Source organism: Vipera berus (genome assembly GCF_964194415.1).
Source record: "Vipera berus genome assembly, chromosome: 2".
NCBI lineage: Eukaryota > Metazoa > Chordata > Lepidosauria > Squamata > Viperidae > Vipera > Vipera berus.
This window is the reverse complement of record NC_138203.1, coordinates 217,253,120-217,271,411: the sequence shown is the minus strand read 5'-3', so window position 1 is coordinate 217,271,411 and position 18,292 is coordinate 217,253,120. Positions and strand designations below refer to the sequence as shown.

The window sequence follows — 18,292 nt, the reverse complement described above, 5'->3', positions numbered from 1 at the left end:
GAAAGTTATTGATAAGCAGGTAATTGCCCTGCGCTTGCCTGATGCTACCCTTTTTGTTGGATCTTTCATTACCATGTAGGTTTTGCCAAATGAGTAAGTGTAGACAAGTCAGATATTTCAACCAAAAACCATGCAGTTCATCTCCTGGTGCTAACCAACTCTCGATCTTTCTTGCCTCTTTCTTCACCATTTCTGCTGTTATTACTAGTTCTTTCATTTCATTTTCTTTTTTATTCTTATCCACCTCCTTTACCCAAGCTACACTCTTGTTGTGTTTCTTTGGGTTGTCCCATAGCTGCACCCAGAACTGCACTGATTTTTCTTTGTCAGGTGTTGACTGGCAGTCAACATTACAGTCTCTCCATTAATAGATTGGTAGGGTTTTTTTTCTTATTGAATTAAAATTGGAGATTCTGCCTATAGTGTGCGATTCAAGCTTTATATCCACTGATCTTGGCTACAAGTGTTATTTGCTACTTTGTATTTATAGTATTTCCTTAATCTCCCTTGTTTCTAGTTGATATTTCTTGATCAGGTATTGTTTGATCTTCTTGTTCTTCAGCTTTTCTTTCACCTGTTCTAGTTTGCTTGCATCTGATCTTACCATGTTTATTTTCCAAAGCCTCCAGTTATGCTATAGGTATAAAACCACTGGTGCAATCAATTTTTCTGTAACAAATGAATCAGGAGAGACTAAGTGCATCTGACTCCCAATGTTGGACTTTCATAGTAAACTGGATGTGGGTCAGTAAGCTGAATCCTGATTATAGAAGCACAGTTAAATCTTCTCAAATCTAGAACTACTGTTAGTACAGGTTGCAGCAGTTAAGCTACTGACTGGGATAATGTCTCTAGACATAAATTATACCTCTTCCAAAAGCTATGCACTAATTGGCAGCCTGTTCTTACACAGATTCACGATGTTGAAATTAATATACAAAGCCCTAAACAACTTGGCATAAGACAATGACTCTATTTACACCCACTTCCCAGACCATAAGAACTTAGCAGGAGGCCCAACCTTCTGTGTCACAGCTTGCTGATCTCCTTCTGTGAAAGATCCAGAAGCTGGCCTTCTCTGAGGAACAACTGTGAGTTGGGAAAGACCTCTTCTTTATAGTATGCCAAGCCCCAACAATTTACTTTAAGCATCTTTTTGAAAGCCCAGTTTTGGCCTTTCTTGGATACGAAATCATCCTGAGGCTTTTATCTGATAAATCATTTGAATTCAGCTATTACTTTATTTTATTCTTTCGGTTGGTTGATTGGTTGGTTGGTTGGTTGGTAGGTTGGTTGGTTGGTTTTAGAATGAACTACAGATTTTGCAAACAAGGGATATAATACTACTAATTCCTGAGATGCCATTTGTTGCAAAACAGCTACCTGCCAACTTATCACAATACTAAGTCCTGTTCTAAGAGAGGAGGAGAACCCCACTCAAAAGGGAAGAAAAAGAAAAACTGGTGACTTTATTATACACTCTTTGTACATACATCAGAAACTTTTCAAGAACTCAACAAATAGCACTGGTACAATCCAGTCTGTACTGTCCACTCTATTTCTCTAAAAGAAAATATAGATATACAGGTATTCCTCAGCCACAATGGCACCCCAAATTTCTGTTGCTAGGCAAGACAGTTAAGTGAGTTGTGCTCCATTTTCCAACATTTTTGCCACAGTTGTTAAGCAAATCACTGCACTTGTTAAGTGAATCGTGCAGTTGTTAAATTTGGCTTCGCCCATTGACTTTGCTTGTTAGAAGCCCCCTGAGAAGGTTGCATATGGCAATTACATGACTCTGAGACAGTGCAACTGTGTCACAAATACATGCCAGTTGTCAAATACCAGAATTTTAATCAGGTGACCACGGGGATGCTTCAACAATCACGTGAAAACCGGTCATTAATCACTTTTTTCAGTGCTATTGTAACTTTGAATGGTCACTAAATGAACGATTGTAAGTCGAGGATTACCTCAATACCAGAGCACTGTAACATGTGTAACAAACCATCCTGTCCCAAAAGCAGATCTAACAATACTGGGTTACCTTATAGCAATATATCTTAAAAAAGAAAGAAAGAAAAGCTGACCTGTTTTTTTACATGGAAGCAATTACTACCCATCAGGGAAGATTTTTAGAAAAAAATATGTACAAGACTCTTCCTGCTCCAGGCAGCATGCATGTCAATCGAGGTTAGGACTACTCATTAATTGGCTTAATGTGGCCCCAGGCTGCAAATTCCTCCACCACCACCCCTCCATGTAGATCATCTTACTTTATAGTTAATATGGGAGAAGGATAAAGGTACACTCCAAGATAATGTGGCAAGGTAATAGGACAAAACTTTGATCACCTCTACTTTATGAGATGTTATTTTTGTGACTCTTCGGGGAATTGCCACTAAGCTAGGATGCCTGCAACACATTCCTGATGGTATTTCAGGCCAATTATGGGAAAAGTCACAAGCCTTAGTCGTGAGATTTTTCAGCTTGCTTTGCTTTGCCTAGCTGTGTTGATTTCCTTTTTCCCCTGTCAAAAGGGCTAGCTGCAATTTTCTAAAAAGGGCCGTAAGGTTCTGATTAGTTTTAAAAACTTTTTTTTAAAGCAGGAAAATTAAATTTGTCAAGCCCCAATTTTAATTGATAGGAATGCAATCCCTAATATTTCTGTTCATGACATTGTAGTGTGATGTGCTTGTGATCATTTAGGCTTGTTAAAAAAAGTGCTAATGATACACCTGTCATTACTGCTGTGTGACACCTGAGAAAGCAGCTGCCTGATGAGTAATCCCAGTCTTGACCTAGGTCAGGGGTAGGCAACCTCGGCTCTTTTATGACTCATGGACTTCAATTCCCAGAATTCAGGAATTCTGGGAATTGAAGTCCATGAGTCATAAAAGAGCCGAGGTTGCCTACCCCTGACCTAGGTCATAAGGTATGTCATCTGAATACAATTTTCCCCCTCAAATTAGCTTTCCAAAATTGCTAGAGGCATAGTAAGAAGTGGTCTTCTATATAACAAAAAGAGTTTAATAATTGTGACCTCCTCACTGCCTGCCCAAGGTGTTATTTTGTGCAAAATGAATAGTGCCTACTGTACCTCAAAATAGTTCTATTCGTGTCAGCTCTAAGTAGGACAAAAAGAAAAAAACATGTGCACATTATGTGTAAATTATGAGTTATTCTGCATATATATTTTGAGTGTCTACTTTTGGATGCATTCTTAAATTTCAGTTCAACCCCCATGAACTTAATGGGGCTTTTGAAGTGTTACTTGTAGGCTGTGCTATAATTCACTTATTGCCCACTGAAAGCCTGAACCTGTAGTCATGATTAATTTGGTGCACTGAATTCAACAGTACTACAGATCTTAACCCTGATCTCCTCTGTATGCTTATCAGTGGGAGGGAAGATAATTACCAATCCTGTCACCCAAATCCTTGCATGCAAACTTCTGCTTGGTTCATTGGACAATCTTGCAAAGTAGGGTCTATGGGAATTTTCATGCTTTGGATTTAATTTTAGTCTTCTCAAAACACTATTTTACTATGAGAAGTTGAAGAACACCACTTCCCCGAAAAAACAGTGACTCCTGCATATAGAAATGTGCCTAAATCATTATTAATAATGTTTAGTGTGGAGCCAATTTGGTGTAGTGGTTAAAGCACCATGCTAGAAACCAGAAGACTAATGTATGAGAACTAGTCCCATTTTAGGCATAAGACCTGTTGTGTGATGTTTTGGGGCTGGTTACTTTCTCTCTCCCAGGCCTTGAAAGGAGGCAAGGGGAAACCTTTCAGAAACATTTGGCAATAAAGCTGAAGGGCCTAGTCGAGGCAGTCACAAGGAGCTTATCAACATTTATTTCTGATTTCAAGCCTCTTACGGACTTTTTGAGAAAAAATGAAAAAAGTGATTTATGGTTTTGGTTATTAGACAAGTTAGCTTACGGAAAGAAGAAGAATATGATGTAACTTGAGAGAGAGAGCTTAAAATATACAGTGTTTGTACTTAGAACTATTGTAAAAATATCAGAAGCCACTTCTTTATACCTTTTTCTCTGCTATTTCTTTTACTTGTTTTCATCTTCTTGCTCCTCCTGCTTTTTCTTTGATTTCTTTTTTCTTCCTTACTTTCTATTAGTTTGTGTCAGTTTTTATCTTCTTGTTTAAAAATTTTAACAAAAATTATACACACAAAAAAGAGAAGTGAAACGAACGCTACCTGTAGTGTATTGATTAAAAATGCTGCTCTGAATTTTTTTTTATGGAAAATCAGATTAAAAATATTTAAATATAGTTTAAAAAAGAAATATTATTCGTGCCAGATATTTTGAGTTTAATTCATCTCATCAATTCTCCCAGGTACAGACAGTTAGACCAATGCATCTGTTATAGGTTTGCTCACTGGAAGAATTTATCCATCCGTCTGTCTGTCTCTCTGTCTAATCCAGAGGTAGGCAACCTTGGCTCTTTTATGACCCGTGGACTTCAACTCCCAGAATCCCTGAGCCAGCCTTGGCTCTTTTATGACTCGTGGACTTCAACTCCCAGAATTCCTGAGCCAGCCTTGGCTCTTTTATGACTCGTGGACTTCAACTCCCAAAATTCCTGAGCCAGCCTTGGCTCTTTTATGACTCGTGGACTTCAACTCCCAGAATTCCTGAGCCAGCATGGCTGGCTCAGAAATTCTAGAAGTCCACGAGACTTCCAGAACATCAGGAGGGATGGAACTAACCTAATGTTGGGGAGGGCCAGGGCAGAGGATGTTTCATAAGGCAGGTGCCATGGTAGAGAAGGCCCACTTCCTGGGATCCACTATAAGTTTCTGGCAGAGGGAATCCTCTCTCCCTGATCTGATGGAGCAGGCTGATGTAATCAGGGAGAGATGGTCCCACGGATAATCTTGTGCCATGAAGGGCTTTAAAGATTAAACCCAGCATCTTGAATTTTATCCAGATGCAAACTTGCAGCTCAGGGAGCAGAAGTGTAACATGCTCTATTCTAGAAGTACACATAATTGCCTATACTGTTGCATTTTGAAGCTTCCACATACTCTTCAAATGCAACCCCATGTTGAGCACATTACAGTAGTCCAATCTGGAAGTGACTGGGGCACAAGTGATTGTGAGCAGAGCCTGCTGATCAAGAAATGGGCACAACTGGCACACAACACAAAGCTGAGCAAAGACCCTCCTAGCCATGACTGCCTCCTGCTCTTTGAGCAGGAGTTGTGGGAGTTGGAGTCCACGAGTCATAAAAGAGCCAAGGTTGCTACCCCTGGTCTAGGATGACCCTCAGATTGTTCACCAGGTCGGCTGGGGCAGCACAGCCCCATAAAGAGGGTAACATCTTAGAAACAGTTGGCTCCAGAACCCAAAGCCACTCAGTCTTCTCAGCAGCTGAAGCCTGTTGTTCCCTATCAGACCCCCGTAGCCTAGAGGTAGATAAGATGTTCACAATATTGCTTAATTATTAAACTAAATTAAACTACACTCCATCTCATGTTACTAAACTTCAGTTCCCCAACAATCTCAGCCAGGATGGACAACATTGAAGATGGACAGCAAGGAGCTGTAGTTCAGCAACTACTTTTATTGTGATGGATTATACTCTCTGGCATAGCTATCTGGCAAATGGTGAAAAAAGCCAACATATTCTCAGAATTTTATTTAGCAGGCTATGCATGCCACCTAACCTTAAAAAAAACCCTGTAATGTTGTCTTATTGAGGAACTCCTTTTTGATCATTTTGACAGCATGTACGTTTTCCAGCAATGCCATTTGTGATCTGAGATTTATAATTATCATTCCAAATGGGGCTGCTGCCCTAACTAAAGACATTACAATATGGCAGGTTTTTGTTTTCATTCAGTTTTGAATCATTGTCAACATTAAATCTCTTTCACTGGAGCTTGGACAGTGGGTCAATCTTTTCATGGACAAATGCTTACCAGCCTGTCACTGCAAACCACATCTGAGCATATGTGACTGTCTTAACTGCACCTGCTCACATTCAGCTTGCTCAGTGATGCAGTGGTGAGTGGATCTCCCTAGATGCCCAATCAAGATCCTGAAGTGCTTCAAATTATCTGTATTCATGAATGATGACTCAGAGCCTTCCATGCACTTATTTTTCAGTATCAGGCTTGGCAATGCCGTTTGGATGTGTTACCTTGGGAGATAAGAAGGATTATAACCAGCCATCTGAGGTGACTGACAGATATGACCTGGGACAGGTAATCAAAACGTAAGTGTTCTACTATTCTGTGCAGTTTTCATAAATTTCACGGAATGGTGTTCTACTACTCTCTGCAATGTTCTTAAGGAATGATGGAGAAATTGATTGATAATGCAGTATTAGTGACTTTGGATAAAATTTAGACTAGCAAGCACTACTATTACTGTATATTTCATGAATAAGAAAATAATACAATGATTATCAGGTTTTATACTTATATTTAACCACCAGGGATCCAAATGACAATTTAGAAAACAGATGGACAGATGAACAGAATGACTTCCCAGAGTCACAGTCTCTCTTCTGTGCCAAAAAGAAAGCTGTGGTCACACATTTCAGATGACTCAAACATCCCTTCCCTGTCTGTAGACTGTACAGGCAACGAACCACAGAGAATGCCAGTACCTTTGCCACGTAATTGTTTTGCTGTACTTCTCCCCTAACCAAAAGCCAGCAGGAAATCATGTCACCCTAAATCTTACTGGGTAAAAAGAGGGTTGTGGGTACCTGAGATCCATTCCTAGTCACAGCCAAAAGAGGAATAAAGGGCAGCAAAGAAGTCAGGCACTAGACTTCATCCAGTACATCCTTATGGACAAGATAGTTGGGCAGGAGCTCATAATGTTTTTAGCTATTCCATTCTAAGCACTTCTCTCTCATCTTCCTGGTAATGTGACCTAGAGCAGAAATTATGCTGCCAGCCCCATTCACACAAGCTATATACTGTATAGTACATAGTTTCTAAGGGAAAGACAGGCAGGCAGACATGCACACACACACACACACACACACACACACACACACACACAGAGAGAGAGAGAGAGAGAGAGAGAGAGAGAGAGAGAGAGAGAGAGAGAGAGAGAGAGAGAGAGAGAGAGAGAGAGAGAGAGAGAGAGAGAGAGAGAGAGAGATGGGTTACTTGATTACACAGAAGAAAATGCAAATATTTTCTATAGCCACTGCTGGGAAAGGGGTTGGAAATAATTCCATAAATCATTCTTTGTATGTTTTACCTATCCTGTTTTATTCCCCCCCCCTTAGAGCAAGATTTTTAAAAATACAGAAATGCAACTGGAGTAGGCACCACCATGAGTGAACTCAAAAGATGGTTTTACCTATTCCTTTCTGCAATTTGTCACACATGTTCTCTGTGGCTGGAGAGCAGTATGAAAGCTACAGAGGAGGTAGAGGTGCTTTGAGGGAGTGATCTCTTATGAGTCTCATCTCAGGAGTGAAGACAGTTAACTAACTCCCCGATTACTAGCTTATTTAACAGAGTGTTAGTGGAGTGAGGGGATTTAGTTTGGTCTGAAACAAGACAGGACCATCTAACCCTCTCTTAAGTTAGTAAATCTATTTAGGTTAGAACATATGGGTGGCACTCTTCCCCTTCCCCTGAATTCCCCCATCATCTTTTGTTTTATATCTTGTGGTCAAGAAGTGACACAACTGACGACATGAAAAAACATGTAAATGCAAATACAGAATCCTGGGAGACAGGGCTAAATTTAAAGGTCTCCCGAAGTTTGCGAATAATAGGTACTTTAGCAAACACACTTATAATGTTGTACATGTGTAATACATATAATGGACAAATATTTTTTTTCCTCTGCTTTTCCTGTCCTTCCATAGTACGCCCCTTGTGGTCAATCCTCAGCCAATATGCACTTAATAATACTTTTGTGTCCTCTGTCTCTTTTGGGGAAGTGGATGATTCATAAAGTTAAGCTGTTTATCCTGTCTGCTGCACAATTGTGTTGCTTCAGCGAATGGATGTAATCTACTTACAATTAAAGTTGGGCGTTCTTTTCCCAGAGAGGAGTTTTGTGAGATATTCCGTGCCAAAGAGAAATCGACAGGCAAGCTTTATACTTGCAAGAAGTTTCTGAAAAGAGATGGGCGCAAAGTGCGAAAGGCAGCCAAGAATGAGATCATCATCCTGAAGATGTGAGTGGAGAAGGTTGATTCCAATAGATCCTAGAATCTATGCTTCCTCAGCTACTTTATTGCTACGCTTGCTTAGCCCTTGAAGCTACAAATGTTCAATTTAATTCTTTGTCTAAATGGAATGCAGCTACAGTTAACTCTAATAGTTATTCAGGAACAGTGATTGCCCCTTTCTTCAGGGTTCACTTAAAGTGCCAGCCACCTGTCCCTGAGCCAGCCAAAACCGCATCAGCAGAATATGTATACTGTCCTATACTGTCAATTCCTAACCTGCCTCTCTCCTGATTCCCACCACCACCACCAGATGGTGGCATCCTGATTTTGGGTGCATAAGGCATGTTCACCACTGGTCAGAACCCTTGGCCTTGCTATTCATCCCCCATTCTAAACATCCCCATGAAGAGACACATTCACCTTAGCATAAGAGAAATACTAATTCACACAATGTAACATTTCAGAATAGATGTTGATAAACTGAGGATTCCAAAAACAATTGCACAGATGAGAAAAATACTTGGAAGCTAATACTATAAAGCAGAATTAAAGGAACTGACATGCTCCGGAAAGGATTCAATATAAAATATACTTTTCAGAAAGGGGAAACAGTTTCTGCAGGGATCAGAGGGAAGGGGGGGGGAATGTCAGACTGATGAAAGTAGCATTGCAACATCACAATGCAAGTCACATTCATTTTGCGTATGATAAAAGCAACAGAATTCTACAGTATTTATTGTATCCATGAATAATGGAACAAGTTGTATGGCTTCAGCTATGCCAAAACAGATTTAGGCGAGATATAACATCCTAATTAAAATGTAGTAAAAGAATATAAGGTGACTTGACAGGTTTCTTGAGAAGACCGAGCAGATATCTGACTTTGGCTTTATATTTCTGTCTGATAGTAGACACTCAAAGTAGCTTTTCTCTTTTCCTACAGGGTAAAGCATCCCAACATTCTACAACTGGTGGATGTATATGTTACCCGGAAGGAGTATTTCCTCTTCTTGGAGCTGTAAGTAGGTGTTGCATGAATCTAAACTCCTAAAATGATCCATTGGGTTCTCTTCTCCCTGCTGTCATGGCTGTAGGATTATGATGCTAAGCCTTGCCCTTCCCTCCCCCCATCCCAAAATACAGCATGGTTTCTTGGGCACTTATCAGAAACACCTTAAATGTTCATGGCACCATCTAGAAGGGGAGGGAAGGACCTTCCTTCTCATTATATTATAATTTCTTTTTACTGCGGGGAAAGCCCATAACTCAGTAGTACTATTTCTGTTTTCTCTGGTTCAATCCCTGTCATCTTTACAGTAAAATAATGCTGGGAAAGTTTCTATTGTGATGACAATTAACATGTACCAAATCAGATGGATTCAAACAAAGGAGGCTGTTTTGTTTCATTCTCTATTGTAAGCTTAATTTGTAGTGATGTGAAATGAGAAAGCCGCTTTCCTGATATACCACTGCAGTTTGTAAAACTAGTTTGCATTAACTAGTATCTTGGTTATCCAATTTCCCTCTTGCTTTTGTCCATTCTCTCATTTATAGGGCCACCGGTCGAGAGGTATTTGATTGGATCTTGGACCAAGGGTACTACTCTGAGCGTGACACCAGTAATGTCATCAGGCAGGTCTTGGAGGCTGTAGCATACCTGCATTCACTGAAGATCGTACATAGGAATCTCAAGGCAAGTCGGATCATCATCCTCTAGCCTGTGTCTCTTGTTGGTGATACATTCATGGCACACGTACTCTTCCTTCCATTTATAAATTGATTTCAGCAATTACAATGGCTTCTTTTGCTCCTTCCCCCCCCCCCCGAGTTTAGAAGGACATCCTATATATGATGCTATATATACATAGTTGAAGGAACGGATAGAAACTTCCATTTCAAATATCATGCCAGAAGCTGGAAGTGATTGTGTAGATGTATAAGCATGCATGTAAACTAACACATATGTCTAGAAGGGAATAATGCTCCCGTTCAGCAGTTTTATCCTCTTCATTCTTTCATCCATATAGTCATTCTCTTTTCAACTGTTTCTGCAGCTAGAAAATTTAGTATATTACAACCGCCTGAAGAACTCTAAGATTGTGATCAGTGACTTTCACCTAGCCAAGCTGGAGAATGGACTCATCAAAGAACCTTGTGGAACTCCTGAGTATCTAGGTAAGAAACGGTACAGCAATTAGGGCAACATTATAATGAATAAACTATAGAAACAGAAAATAACATTCCAGTATCTAGTCATAGACTTATTTCAATCAGATGCCTATAAAAACTCCTAAGCATAAAACTCCTTCCCTGTTATTGGTCTATAGCAATTTACAGTACATATATGTATTACCTTCTGCCTTGCTGCTTCGTCACAAGTTCCCCATTTTTGCCACAGATATTTTGTGCAGAGAGGAAAAACACTAATCTTTGATATTGTTGCATATCAGTGACAAGCACTGTGGTCCCTACAGATTCTTTCACTGGGAATGCAGCCTATGACACAAAAATATTGCTCTAAATATGGTTGATTCAGTGCAAATGACTTTTTTCAACATAAGGAGCAACTTTCAAATATTCCAAACCATTCTGCACAGAGATTTATGTATATGTTATGCAGTGGTAAGATTCAGATATGTGAACAACTGGTTCTCTGTGTGGATGCTGCTTCTGGAAGTTCATTCTGGGCCTGGGCAACAAAACAATTAGCTACTGGTTCTGCTGAAGTGGTGCAAACCGGCTGAATCCCATCACTGATATTATGGTTCAATTATATATACTCTAAATGTGCAATTTGTAAGCTGTAAAAAAGAGAGGATTTGAGTGCAAATGACTCCTAACATGGATTTTAAATGTTTCCGAAATAATTAACTGCTTAAGGACATAAGTTTACCTCTATATCACAATTCCATCTCTGTCCCACAAAATGATTATGTATGGAAACATAAGATACCACTAAGGAAGATTTTAATTACCTTCTTCATTACACTCATTCTATAATTTCTCACGATAATATTTTGAAATAGAATTAAGTTAGATTTAACAGCATTCTTTATTTAGCTCTGCCAAGATAAATTTCCTGAAATGTTGTCTACTGAAATTTTCACTGTAATGTGTAATGTGTTCAGAGAAACATATGCCTGTCCTGTGGATAGTCCTGATCTTCTACAATTGTCCTTTCAGCACCTGAAGTGGTGGGGCGCCAACGATATGGGCGGCCTGTGGACTGCTGGGCTATTGGTGTGATCATGTATATTCTGTAAGTAAAGACGGATCATATTGATGACTGGGAGGGAAAGGAGGAAGGTCCAAACATAAAACAGAATGAACATCAGGAGAAAAATATGGCTGCAGAAAAAGCAGTAGAGAGTTCCTATGAAAGGATTATATAAGTCTGCCAGTGAGCTGTATTGGAATGTGTTGGAACTGCAGTTTTTAGACTTACCAACCAGCGGCTGTATTGGCCATGCTGGCTGGGAATTGGAAGAGGAATATTCAGAGGTATTCTAATCTGCACTCCTATTTCTGTGCTGTAGCTTGTCGGGAAACCCACCTTTCTATGAGGAAATGGATGAGGATGACTATGAGAACCATGACAAGAACCTATTTCGCAAGATCTTGGCTGGAGACTATGAATTTGATCCTCCTTATTGGGATGATATCTCACAGGCAGGTAAGGCTGTGAAAATGGTGGAGGCAAGAAAAAGAGGTTGCACACTGTAACCCAAAATGTTAAGGGCAAATATAAGGCTGAGCTGAGATTGCACCCTCTGGATTATAATTTCCAATACTCCCAAATCACTACCTTTCTGGCAATTTTTTAACAAAAAGATTGTGACCCTCAAGGCTGTTTTTATATACAAAAGAAGTCAGTCATACTAAATTACTTCTGTGTAGTATCTCTTTTGGGCTGAAAGACACACATTATTTTTTATGAACTGGTAATCCTTTCAGAATTTCTGTGTTGCAGAATCTTTACTCCCACTGATGTCATTGAAAAGTCATTTTCCTCCTTTTTTTTCTTTAGCTAAGGACCTAGTGGCCCGTCTGATGGAGGTGGATCAAGACCAGAGAATTACAGCAGAAGAAGCTATCTCTCATGAATGGTGAGAACCCTATAGTTGCTCCATAAGGAAAAAATACAGAAGATATAGAATGCCAAGAAAGATGAACAGGGACGTTATTAAGTGCCACTTCTCCATGTTCGAAAGGAACAGCTCAAGATGTTCCGATTTCACAACGTTTACAATGTGAATTGTTTTGTACTGAGAGCAGGATAATTGCTGCCTCTAGCCTTCCCATTTAGGATCTAGGATCTAGGCTAGTAAGCAAAGCAAGACATTTAGACTAGGAAGGGGCTATGATGAAGTGACATAACTGGCTGATTTTTTTTTTCCTTTCGTCTCTAGGATTTCTGGCAATGCAGCTTCAGACAAGAATATAAAAGATGGCGTATGTGCTCAGATTGAAAAGAACTTTGCCAGAGCAAAGTGGAAGGTAATGTATTGCTAGAAAAGGCCGTCTTTTGCAAAGCTTATGGCAGTTTCACTCTAAATTTGAGAAAATGCATCCAGAACCTTTTCTTTCAGTCTCTATGAAAATCCTTGTGTTGGTTTTCTTTCAGAGGGCTAAATCTAGATGAAAGAATTAGACTTCACTACAGATAAATAAGAAATCAAAATAAGTTTATCCATTTCTCACAATACTTATAATAACTGAACAATACAGGTCGTCCTCGACTTACAACAGTTCCTTTAGTGACTGTTTGAAGTTACAGCAGTGCTTGAAAAAAATACTTATGTTTTTCACACTTACAACCATTGCAGCTTCCCTGTAGTCATGTGATCAAAATTCAAATATTTGGCATTTGGTTCATGTTTATGATGGCTGCCGTGTCCCACTGTCAAGTGATCCCCTTTTGCAACCTTCGTGTTGTGTATGGGGTTTGGGTGACAACATAGCAACAGCGCTACTTATACCTCCAGGTGGCGCTGTACTGGGACTGATGCGGATTGGGCGATGTCTCGGCAGGAATACCAGGTTCAAATGGATTGGCTAGGTGGATACCTGGCCAGGTATATATAAGGACTCAGGTAACCCACAATAAAAGAGCTGCTTGCTGTACTCCTCTGCCTGGCGTCTTCCATGCGGTCTAGAACCCACTACACAATACTTCGGATAAGCAAAGTCAATGGGGAAGCCATATTCAGTTAGCAACCATGTTGCTACAGTAAATTAACAACTACATTGGTTCACTTAACAATAGTGGCAAGAAAGGTTGTAAAATCAAGCAAAGCTCACTTAACAAATGTTTCACTTAGCAAAATAAATTTTGGACTCAATTGTGCTCGTACGTTGAGGACTACCTGCGGTGTGATAATGGGTAATGGAAAACTATACTTGCTTGATTAGCTGGCAACGCCTAGCTGACTTTGGATGATCTTGAAAAACTAAGCAGGGTCAAGCTTCCTTATGATCTGATCAGAAACTATTAAGAAATACCAGGTTTGAACCAATGGTGGGATTCAAATATGTGAATAACCGGTTCTCTGTGTGGATACTGCTTCCGGAAGTCTGTTCTGGGCTTGGGCAACAAAACTTTAGCTACCGGTTCTGCCGAACTGGTGTGAACTGGCTGAATCCCACCACTGGTTTGAAGGATCTACATATTCGACTCCACCTAGGATGTTTTGCAAGTGTAGATCTACAACTTTTTCCACAGCCTGCTGCGGAAAGAGGTTAGAGAATACTGTGTCTGGAAAATCTGGATGTTATGGTTCCAATCTACTAAGTTCAAGAATGCTGGAATTTTGGAAACCCAGTCAACTACAAAGCTTGCTGAGTGGCTTGAACTAATTATTAGTTAATTATTAACTGATTAGTTAATTAATGAACTGATTGATAAATTAGATAAATAGATATCTCATTTACCTGTTTTATAGCTTTTTAATATTTTTAATATTTTCAATAATAATATTTATTGTTTTGGTTTTGTTGTACCCTTGCAGTTGTACCCAGAATCACTTACTTGTGAGATGGACAGCTAAATAAATTACAAAAATAATAAAATAAAATAAAATATAAACTGCATTTCACAGCTTAACTTCTATATCACAAAGTGCAGTACAAACATGCAGCCTTGAAGTTGTAGCAGGAAATGATAAACATTTTTGATGGAATATAGATTATCGTTGGTGTCAATACTTAGCAACTACAGAGATAATTATAGCTATATCTTTCATAATATATCCAAAATATGATTATTTGACCCAGATCATTTGTGCCTCAAATAAGAACACTGAATTGATTCTTTTTCCATGATTCATTTGCTTGTTCTCTTGGCTACCTATGATATTCTCAGGAGTCTTCTCCAACATCAAAGTTCAAAAGCATCGATACTCTTTCTAACACTATTAGAATATTACAGGGAAAAACATTGCCTGCCTTATTCCATATAGGCCTGCCATGGCATCTGAATATTTCTTCATTATTACCCTACCAAATGCTAATTTGTGATATATTTCTTGACTGCTTATTTATTTAACCCTAAAAAGGAGAAGTTATCCACTATTTCAGTTTCTTCATTGTCATTCTAAGGATGGTTGCTTTATCTGCAGTCATTAATCTAGTCTTTTTTATGTTTATTCTTAGTCTCATTTTTTTCACTGTGCTCCTTGACTTTCATTAGAGCTTGCAAATCATTTGCACGTTAGGCTATTGGCATAGTGTCTTCAACATAACACAAGATATTGATGTTTCTTCCTCCAATTTTAAAAACCCTACAGTATTTTACATTTTCTTTACCAATCCAGAGCCCATCTAGTTTGCTATGTTTTATCACGAATATGGCTTCTTGTGATACTGTGATAATACATGTTCTAGAGTTCCCATTTTCCTAAGGATTTTCCACAGAATTACATAATTTACACCATCAGTGGCCTTTCTAGAGACCTCCAAGGTCCCTTCCAACTTTGCTATTCTATTATTCTATAAACAATGAGGCACATATTCATTTTTGAGAAATATGCTTTTAATTTCTCAAATGAGTGGGCATCAGCAATAACATTTCTTTTTTTTTCTAAAGCTATCTCAAATACCCAGCATCTCTCTTTCCATGTAATTGATGTTGGATAATCCTGAGAATTTATGCTTATGGTTCATGTTTCCACTTTCCACCTTCAGATTTTTTTTTAATGGCAACCTCAGCCATTCATATATAAGCTGAAGACTTTAATCTAAAAGAATCATAAAATACCAGCTGTATTCTGGAAAATTCTCACTTCTTCAATAGCATTTTGAGTACCATCCCATCTGAAGGGCCCATTAATCAGCATTACATCAGCAAGCCCTTTATCATGTCTACCCATGTGGTTTCCTTGGTAAAATACAGGAATCATTTAGTTTTGCCTTCTCCCATGATTATTATCCACATTTTAATTGTTTTCCTCTGTTATCACATTAAAATTAAAAATAAAAGTTACAACCTGCTGAGGAATGCATCCAAAGTTTTCAGGAATCATATGTAATTCTGGGGTCTACTCTCCTTTATTCTTGTGAAGAAATCATTCATATTTTATATCAATTCATTAACCACTGGAATAATTTCTGAAGAGAATTTTCCCTGGAAATTACTATCATAGACATTGTACAAAACTTTCTAAAATAAATTGTTTCTCACCTAAATGGCATGAAGAATATATTGGTAGAACAAGCATTTTAATTAACCTGGTACTGATAAGATACTAATACTTTTTAATATCACAAATATGCATTTAAGTATTTTATAGTAATTGTATATTCCATATACATTTATTTCTCACTATTCCTTGTTTGACTTTTATTAACCTCAATAAATCAATGTCTTTAATCCCTGTATTAATATTAATTTTCCTGTCTCTTTCCTTTATGATTTAAAAAACAGTATCTAAAAAACTTAAATTGAATGACAGCCATAAATGGCAATTTCTAAAGACTGCTAGTTGGATTAATCATCATCAGATAAAGTACAAATCACGATACATTAGTCGTACCTTGTTATTTGCTTTCTGATACTTTTACCCTTTGGGATCTATTATAGATCCATTCTTTTCTCAAGTGTTTATCTGCAGTCACGGACTCTGACAGCACATTTAAAAATAAAATGTGGAACTTCCAGTATGAATACATCAAGGTTACTCTTTTTAAAAAAGCCAAGAGGTCTGTACAATTGTGTATTCTGAGCTGGGATTATGAAACATTAAGGAGACATTAGATCTCAAAACCATCTTTCTCTTGGCAACCCACAGAAAGCTGTCCGAGTGACCACAATGATGAAGAGACTCCGAGCACCAGATCACACAGATGCAGCCAAGCCAACCCCTCCCACTGCTGCCACAACAGATGGTGCTGCTACAACACAGCCCAACAACACCCTGCAGGCTAAACCTGAAGCAGATAGCACAGCTCCAACAACTGAAGCTGCCCAGGTGGCCACAGTGGTATCAGCCCCTGCAGAAGGAAACCCAGGGGGTAAAACATCCACAGCTCCAGCAACTAAAGCAGAAACATCAACAATGACATCAGCAGGTCCAGCAACATGCAACGGGGAAGGAACCACTGCCCCCAGTGCCACCCCCGAGTCCTGGAATGAGGAGACTGGCTGAGTCAGAGAGGTGCCAAGCAAGGGCAGGATTGTACCTCTCTGTGTTGTATCTCTCTTGTAAATAATCACCGGCATGGTCCCTCCAAGTGTCCTGGCTTCCCAATCATTCCCTCTGTGTGTGGCTGTCAGTTTGTCTCACTCTGTGTTTCTCCAGCAGAGTTTCTATTTTTTATGTGACACAATCCAGAGTGACCCTGATGGGCTCCAACAAACAGATGCTGTGGAGGCCCAAACACTGCATGAATTTCTTTCGTTCATCCCTTGTCCCTTTCTTCTCTTGCTTTCTTTTTCATTAGTGGATTTTATTTGTTTTGTAAGTACAACCATCCTAAGGGTACTTTTATTTATTTTATGCATTCCTGAGACCACTTTCAAGACTGCCATCTTCCCAGACATTCCCTCAGCCAGTCACTCACACACTCACTCACTGTCCAATTTCTCCGCTCTTTGAGCATCACTAGAAGAAGCTGAGGCAAGCAGATGAAACACAGAAACCACATTCTTCAGCTGACCTATCTGTTATACCATAGGGACATAGTAAATCAAAATCCTTGCAAAACTGCTAACTTTAATTAAGTATTACATAAGTCCATACTACACCATAATTACTCAGTAGAAAATATACACAGAATTTGTATGTTCAGCTGCTATTTAGAACTTCTGCTGTATTTTTATGCGCTCTCTCTGTGTATGTGTCTGTGTGTGTATGTTTTGTCTGTGTGTGTGTGTGAGAGAGAGAGAGAGAGAGAGAGTTTTCATAGTTTGATTATTTGAGTCTTTTCCTGTGGACAGATGAAATGTTTAAATATTACATATGAGTAGGCTGAGGTAATGAAGATGAAATACAATTATGATATTACTTTAGATTTACTACCTGAGGAATCAGCATAAGCAGTTATGTTGCACAATTATAGATTATGTAAATCTGGAATACAGAAGCCCAGATTATTAGCAATAGTTGTAATAATAGGAGTAAGAGCAACTTTAGAATACATGAAACATGAATTAATGCCAATTAGCATCGCAGCAAATACAAATAGATCACAACTTGACCAAATTCTACTAATAAATTTCATAGGGGTTCTTTTTTATATTATGAAAGAATTATAATCACTTGCAAACAGGCTGGTTAGTGTAAGGTAGAAAGACCAAATGCAAGTGAGAATGCATTGCTAATATTGCTCTCTACTTTTATTGTATGAATGAATAATTTCTGCAATCACAATTTTTATTTTGCACCTACTAACTTCCTTTAGTAAACTCCCTTTTTACGAACCTGCAATCCCTTAATTCGGGGTAGAGTAAAGGCAATTAGATGGACCTAAATACCTTCCATAACGCCAATATTTTATGAGGTGGAAATACAGCTTTTCTGTGGAACTGAGTTTCAAAAATCAAACTGATGATAGTTTACAGGAGCAAACAACTTTGTGGGGCAGAACATATAAAAAGAAAAAAAAGGGATCAGGAG

At 38.8% G+C, this 18,292-nt stretch overlaps 1 protein-coding gene across 1 annotated transcript; it reads left to right on the top strand.

Moving 5' to 3' along the window:
• Positions 1-6,153: 6,153 nt before the first annotated feature.
• Positions 6,154-16,822, top strand: CAMKV (CaM kinase like vesicle associated; the record flags this gene model as incomplete). The annotated part of the gene is made up of 10 exons (XM_081317092.1): positions 6,154-6,248; positions 8,055-8,186; positions 9,124-9,198; positions 9,735-9,873; positions 10,235-10,355; positions 11,364-11,439; positions 11,717-11,853; positions 12,208-12,286; positions 12,590-12,677; positions 16,466-16,822. The coding sequence occupies 10 exons, from the start codon at positions 6,154-6,156 to the stop codon at positions 16,820-16,822; spliced, it is 1,299 nt and encodes a 432-aa protein (XP_081173218.1).
• Between the last annotated feature and the right edge of the window lie 1,470 nt (positions 16,823-18,292).